The sequence below is a fragment of the Zonotrichia albicollis genome, chromosome 2, assembly GCF_047830755.1.
Source record: "Zonotrichia albicollis isolate bZonAlb1 chromosome 2, bZonAlb1.hap1, whole genome shotgun sequence".
Classification (NCBI taxonomy): Eukaryota; Metazoa; Chordata; class Aves; order Passeriformes; family Passerellidae; genus Zonotrichia; species Zonotrichia albicollis.
Genome location: NC_133820.1, coordinates 3014409 through 3022202, shown reverse-complemented (window position 1 = coordinate 3022202; position 7794 = coordinate 3014409). Strand labels below are relative to the sequence as shown.

The window sequence follows — 7794 nt, the reverse complement described above, 5'->3', positions numbered from 1 at the left end:
GGCCGCCGAGCTCCCGGCGCGGCCCCGCCTGAGCAGCGCCTCACCGGGAGCGGCCCAGCGGAGCACGGAGCTCACGCCGGTCCCCGCCTCACCGGCAGCGGCCCGGAGCTCACCGGGAGCGGCCCATCCCAGCCCGGAGCTCACGCCGGTCCCCACTGGGAGCCGCCGCCGCGGCGGGGCCGGGCCGAGCGTGGCGGAGCGCTCCGGGCTGCGCGCAGCCGTTGAGCTGCGGGGCCTCGGCGGAGGCAGCGGTGAGCGGGGCGGGGAAGGGCCCGGGGGCTCGGCAGCCTCAGGGCTGGCTCTGTCCTTCTCAGAGAGCGCGTTTTGTACAAAGCCTTGGGTTTATAAACTAAAAAAGTGCCGCCGCAGCGGGAGAGAGGAGCGAGTGACACGGGCGGGGTTTTTGAGTTGCTGTTCTCTTGGAACTAGAGAAGGAATGGTGGGAACGCGGCCGGAAAGTGCAATGAACTGCTGGACTTGCAGTAACAACTCTTTACAGGAAATGTGGCGGTCCTAAAGCTGTTCCGCACAAAGATTTGAGTGCTTCAGGCTTTCAGGACTCACAGTTGTTGCAGCTTATTTAGCTCTCAACTAAATTTTGGCAGAGAGGATGGTGGTCACAAAGTTTTGCTGAATATGCCCGCTTTCCTGTTCAGTCGCTCTATTAGATTTATTATACCAAAATATAACACAGTCAAGTGCCATTATAACTGATATTCAGACAAGGAACATTACAGCAGGAAGTTAAATAATTAAATTATGTGAGCAGAGTCAGCTCTAAATTATTTGTTTAGCTGTGTTTCCAAGAACGTGAAAGCTTGATGTGGCTGAAATAAGTTCTCTATTGTAGAAGTCTCTAGTGAAGGTGATGTGCTGAATGTACTCCACAGGATGGTGTGCAGGCTTCGCTGATAAGTTTGACAATTTTCTGGGCTTGTTGGTTTTGTTTGACCTCAGCAAGCTGACAGATGTAATATCTGGAACAGGTTTGGGATGTTGTTAGTGCACCCTATTATAGTAGGAGTCCTAGTAAAATCTATGTATTGTATAAGTGGCCTTGCCCCAATCCTGGTGGTTCTAAATGGGCTGCAGCTGTGAAGGCCTTAATTGGGCTGCAACTGTGGCTAATGAAGATAACTGGGATAAAAGGGGGTGGGTTTGGCCAAGCAGGGAGAGCCTTGGAGAAGAAGCAGGAATAACAGTGCTGTGAAGAGCTGCTTGTGAGAAAACCAGCCAGATGGTATGGGACTCTAGAAATATGATAGCAACAATATGTTAACAACACCCTATAAAACAGCTGATGTATGTTCTGTGCATATTTCAGACATCCAGTCTCTCCAAACTGGCATAGCAGAATGGGATTTGCCTCCCTACCATAACATGTTCAGCAGTGTTGAACGTCCTTTCCTCCTAGAGTGGTTTGTTTCTGCAAATTTTTATTAAATTTGTCACTTCCTACCCACCCCTTTAATGGTTTTGTGTTTAAGCAAGACTCTTGTGCTAGGGCTTAGCTGCTCTCTGCTTTTCACTCTTGAATAAGTTCTGTTCATCTCATGAATCCCATGAGTGCTCTGGGCCATATATGGGCTCAAGAACAATTTTGTGGCAGTTTGCAAAGATAGTCTTTATATAATAGGATGGGAATTGCTCTGTGGAGGTGTTCAGGTACTGAAAGTGTTACATTTATGTCATTTGACACAATTAGAATGGCGCATTTGTTCACTGAGCTGTTACATTTTACTTTCTAGAAATTTGTGTGGCTCTGTTCTCAAAGTGAGCTTTGTTCAGTGTTCCTCATGGGTTGAGGCACTGCAGCCCACTGCATGTGGGCTTTTTTTATTTTTAGTAGGGATTTTGTGTTCTTCAGAGCTTGATTTAAGACTTGTAACATTTTCAATCATCTTGCTCTTTTTAGAAGCTCTCTACTCTTCATGCACTCAGCTCTTCATTGGAGAAGCTGTTCTCAGGTTCTTGAGGATAATGGAATATAAATGTTTAAAGAGTAGCTGTTGTCTCTGCTTTGGATGAAACCTGACCTGTTTCTGACACTGAATGACAGCAGACCCATGCAAAGGCATCCTTGAAAATGAGCTTCATAAGATCAGGAGGAGTTCAGTTCCTACCTCTATAAATTATCTAAGCCATCACAGTTGAGCAGGATTGCTATGATCTTTAATTATTCACTTTTTGCCATCATTTAAAATTACCTTAGTTTGAGGGCAGCTATAATTTAAAATATGAAGGGAAGTTTGAGATACAAGCTTTGGGAGACCTGTTAATGCAATTCTCAAAAAGAGGCATATTCTGTTTCTTTCTGCTTGAAGAGTGGAATGATGGAAGTACTTGGTACTTCTATTTAAATTAGTGACATTTACTAGATATCATTGCCAGTTCCTCAGAATACTCACTAGAGAGCCCCAGCTTCCTTGCTCTGGGATCTTCTTGTGCAAAAGAAATTGACACTTAAATGAACACACTTAGCAGGGATGTTCTTTGTTTGCTTTTAATGCCTTATCCTGTTATATTCTTGTAAGTTTTACTCATGCTTGAAATTGGTCCTTATTCCCTGTCAGTCAGCAGGGCTGTGGCACGTGTTGGTGAGACAAGCACTGAAATTGTGTAGCTGGATGTGTCTTGTTCCTCTTAGTTTCCTTCTGTGCTGTGGCCTGGCACTATTATTTGGGATAAGCAATGTGGTGGCTGCCCAGATCTGTAAGAGGGGGGTGGATAAAGTGTGTGAGGATGGAAAAGGGAAAGATAACAAGACTGAACATAACACACTGAGCAGGAGGCTGCTGCCTTCTTTCTACAGACTGCCTAACTAAATTTTTTTGTCCCTTTTTTCCTTTCTAGGAGTGACAAGAAAGACCTTGGCTCTGCAGTCTCTCTGCCAGTCTCCTTGGGTTGCTCTGGCCTGCCCACATCGTTCCTGCAGCTCTGGTGGCTCTGGATGGCTGCAGAAGAGGGATGTTCAATCTAATGGCCAATTGCTGCAACTGGTTGAAACGGTGGAGGGAACCTGTCAGGTAAACATGGAAAGTATTTTACATTTCTCACCTTCCCAAACAGTATTTTATTCATTGTTTCATATTTCATCATGTCCAGCCTCTCACCCACCAGCACCCTCAAGTTCTTTCTCCCCAGGGCTCTTCTCTCCATGTGCTGATAGCCTGACCCAGGGTATCAGCACATGGAGAAGAGCTATCTATCTACCTGCTACTCTATCCACTGAACAAACTCATGATAAACAATATCTGTAATCCTTCCTTTGACCTCTGCTCTGGTCACTCCATCACAGAAAGCTTCTAAGCTGCTCAAAGTAAAGTTTGTTTGGTTCTTGCCTTACTCTTCCAGCTTCTGCGTTTTGAGATTCTAAAGAACAATTTAATTTTTGAGTTCTTTTCTCAGAGGTTTCTTGCTCTTCTGAAAGAACTTGTATAAATTATACTTCATGTTTGTTACTATTACAGTTTCAAGTCTGCAAATAACAATGTTTTTTAGAATTACTCTTAAACAGGCATAAAATTGAGCAAATTGATTTGATCACTGAGTCTTTGTGAACAGGAGGAAAAACTGTGGTATACACACATAAATAAGGTTTTCCTGTGCCTTTTAAAATCCTATCCTGGGAAAATATTAACCTGTATACAAGTTTGCTAATAAATTGTGCATTTCTAGCACCACTGGTTTGCACACTTACAGCCTAGAAACAAAGGCATGTTAAGTCCCACATATTTCCAGCACAACACAGGTGTTGTTCAGACACACTGATGGAGACAAAAATCATTATCTAATACAGGAAAAACTCTGAGGCAGAGAGATGGTAAAAATACAGGGGAATGGAACTGCAATAAGAGAAACTGCTAAAGGGACCATGACCACACCAAATAAAATTTACAGTACTGTGAAATTAAATTGCAGCAGGTAAGTATCAAGTTGAAAGCAATCATTGTCTCACATGAAACTTAGACCATGACAGGAGACTTTTCATTTCCTCCCTTCTACTGCTGTTCTGTCTAATCAGATGATTTGACATATTAAACACCAGACACACAATAGTAACGGTGCCTTGGTATTTTGCAACCTCTTCTTTCTTTTATTTGATGGTAAATTTGCTGTGCATGTGTTTAAAAAGAGAGAGTAAATGATGTGTAGCTAGAGGAAAAAAAAATAAATATCTTTCTGTTTTCTTTTCTCCTTATGGAGGAAGGTGACACTAATAATGGTGGGTCTTGATAATGCTGGGAAAACTGCTACAGTCCGAGGAATTCAGGGAGGTAAGTCATTAATTTATCATCCAAGTGCAGCACTGAGAATATCATTCTGTTATTTAAATCTGAAAATATTGCTTCATCTCTTAATGCATCTTTCCTTCCCATCTTGTCGAAAGAAAATCTTGATGGTTGTACCGTCCAAATCCCATATTTATCACATCTTAATAAAAACTCTACAATGGACAATACAATCAGTGGACTTCATTTTTTTTTTCTCATTTTTCCTTGTGTGCATGTGCTAAAGTTGCTTTCAGGTGACCATTCCACTAATGTGCATACAGCAGTAAACTTTATGTAAAAATCTGTGTTGTAAGTAAGTATATTCTAAGGTCTAAAAAAAGGAAATTGGTATGTATAACATTAAGGTTCTAGTGTTACATATTGTTTATCATTATTTATAATAAAAAAATGATGATAAATAAAATTGCCACTAAAAGACCACTTGATTTTGAAGGGTACTTTCCCTGGCACATGCAAGCAGTATATAATTTGAGATAAAACTTATGAAACCAAAAATTCTGTATTTTCTTTCCTCTACTTGTGGCATTGTCTTTCTAAACAACTTTCATCTTGTGCAAGAACAAGAGTTTACTCAGTAGTGTTTTGGCAGACTCGGAGACTCCACCTTTAGTTGGTTTGCTTGTGTTATGTAAGTTCACAGACTTGCTAAAGCACAGATAAAATAATGAATATTCTCTCCTATTCCTCCATCTTTACCCTGAAAAAAGGAGTGTTTAATTATTTAGCCTTCCATTCTATTTGAAAATTAACTTTGCCATCTTTACCATCTGAATGTAAAAGTTATTTCTAAAATCCCTATTCTTCAGGGGGAAAAAAGAGATGAAGATATGTATTTCTAAAGGGAAACTCAAGGAAAAGATAGTTCTGATTTCCTTCAGTGTTCCCCAGGGTTTAAATGTCCTGAATGCCCATCTTGGCTCTCTGAAGGCTGGTGGGGACTCAGTTTTTGCACTGCTCTTCAGAGCTCAGTGCTTTTAGCCAGGCCTTCATTTTTTTTTTCCTCTCAACAAGCTGAATTTTCCATGTTTCTCCTGCCTTGTGCTCCCCAGTGCCTAAAACAGAGATCCAATTATCTCAGCCCTGCAGGCACAGCTTAGTGGTGTGAGATTTGTCCAGGCTTTCTTTGCCCTCAGGAAAGGGAGACAGCAAGCAAAAGTATTAAATAGAAATCTGTCATGTTATAGCATATTGCATGGGAAATTAGAAGAAACCAGCAAATAAAATAAAGCAAAAAAACAAAGGCTAAAACCTGACCTTAAATAAAGGGAATCAAATAATTTACATCTCAGAAGATGGTTTCAGTCATTTCACCTCAGCCCTCAGTTTGAACTTCTGAAGCTGTTTTGGCAGCCACGAAGGATAAAATATAAATTTGGCAGAGCACAAGGGTTCCCAGGTCATAGTGCATTAACTGGTTTGGTTGTTTTCCTTCTCAAAGTTTAATTACTGTCATGGAAATGAGTGGAAGTGGAAATGCAGTACAGTAACCACCACTGCAATGGAACTGGTGTGAAATATTAACATCTGCCTTTAGGGCCCCTCTCTTTTCTTCCCCTTTCCCACTCCCCCAGTGCTCCTATCTAAATTAATGTAAAGTAACTAGTTGAGAGACTAGTTAATTAAAAATTCCCTGAGGAGAGGGGAAATCTTCATGTAAGCAAAAATATGGTCAGCAATATTTACCAAAGCAGTTTCGCTCCCTGTTTTTAAAATCTGAATTTGGCTACTACACAAATCCCACTCTAAAATCCTTTTTAAACTGAAGGATTTCTTCTTTGACAGAGTCTCCTGAAGATGTGGCTCCAACAGTTGGGTTTTCCAAAATTAATCTCAAACAGGGACGCTTTGAAGTCACCATCTTTGATTTAGGAGGTGGAAAACGGATCCGGAATATCTGGAGGAATTATTATGCTGAGTCCTACGGTGTCATATTTGTGGTGGATTCCAGTGACATTGAAAGAATGGAAGAAACAAAACAAGCCATGACAGAAGTGTTAAAAAGCCCAAAGATATCAGGAAAACCTGTGTTAGTGTAAGTAGCTTAATAAATGTTCTCCTAATAATCTGATATTGGGTGAATTTAGACCTAAAGAACTATTTCTGTAACTAATACTGCTGGAACTTTAGCACTAACCAATATTGCAGTTAGTTTTATGGTTTTATGTTTTATTTTATCCTTCTCAGAGATATTTATTTCTCTCCTTTTTCATTAGCCATGGAAAAATAACAAGGTGAGATTTTTTTTTAACACTTGAAAATTCTAATATTACTTGAAATACTAGGTTAAAAGGCTTTATAAATTTGGCATGGCAACATGATGCAAAAATATTGTTGCTACTTATGCCTACATCAATTAATTAAATGGTAAGTGGTTGATTATACTCAGCAATAGGGTGATCTCTCAGCAATAAATGTCTTATTTACTTAATACATGGTGCTGCTGATATATGATCAACAAAATCTCATTAAAGGAGGCTTGCTTTAATTATTTTGGGCACTCTTGTTAATAGAGTTTGTAAAAATATTGGAAAGAACATATTTTTTTAATTCCACACCAAAAATATTCGCTAACAAATATGCTTTTGAAGTTAAAATATAAACTCTTAAATTTTAAAATGGTTTGTCAAGTCAGTATCTTCATATCTGGTGAGCATAAGACCTCCATAATGCAGAAATTGCACAACATCCCCGTGATATCATAAAGAATCTGTACAGGTAAGAGCAGAGACTTCTTATTTTTAAGAACTAGTGATGCTCTGCTGGTTTGAAGCTGAGCCTGGCTAACTGTGTTGATGAAGTGCAGGGTGGTTCAGCCAAGTAATGGTGTATATGTTGAAAATAGATGAGATTTTACCTTTCACTGCTCTGCATGTTACTGGCACAGGCAAGGCAATAAAGCCAGCTTAGTTTAACTGAAATGAAAATGCAGCTGGGACTGTGGGAAGCTGTGCTGTGTTCTTTAATTAAATACAACTTTATGGGAGGTTTTGGGTTGTATTTTCGTTTTGTTGGTTTTTTTTTTTTTTTTTTTGGGTAGAAATCTCTATAATCCTATAATGGAGTTGTATTTGTGTGGCTGAGTGGAGCTGCAGAGACTTTATTCACTTCCCTGGATCTTGATATTGCTTTTTGATCCTTAGCAGTAGCTAATCAGAAGGCAGAGTGTATTTATTAAGTGCTCTAATGCTTACTAAACCAAGTTTGTTGATGTTACTACTTTTTATTAGATTAAAACTTCAAGCCTTTGATCAGAATTTGCTTTTGCAATAGCCCAATTCTGTGGAGGGATCCAGAAGTTCTTTGGTTTATGCTCCTGTGTGACTCTGCCTCTTGAGTTAAGAACTCTCTCCTGTATTGTCAGATTTCCTAATTTATGCTGAAAATTAGCCTTTTTAAATATAAATTTTAATATTCAGATTTTGTTTGTGGGCTTTTTGGTTTTGTTGGGTATTTTTTAAATACATACTTGCTACCCATGCAGCAAGAAGTTCCCCAATAT

The 7794-nt window shown here is 39.9% G+C and overlaps 1 protein-coding gene across 5 annotated transcripts in view; it reads left to right on the top strand.

The window, feature by feature from the left end:
- Window positions 1-111: 111 nt before the first annotated feature.
- ARL13B (ARF like GTPase 13B) overlaps window positions 112-7794 on the top strand; it is a 33266-nt gene continuing 25583 nt past the window's right edge. For 4 of the 5 annotated variants that reach the window (XM_074531537.1, XM_074531521.1, XM_074531546.1 and 1 more), the window contains exons 1-4: window positions 112-251; window positions 2854-3026; window positions 4207-4277; window positions 6078-6327. In XM_074531537.1, the coding sequence (XP_074387638.1) occupies window positions 2968-3026; window positions 4207-4277; window positions 6078-6327 (380 nt within the window). In that variant the 5' untranslated portion in view covers window positions 112-251; window positions 2854-2967. Of the gene's footprint in view, window positions 252-2853; window positions 3027-4206; window positions 4278-6077; window positions 6328-7794 lie in introns of those variants that run through there. The other variant, XM_074531543.1, reaches the window with a different exon arrangement.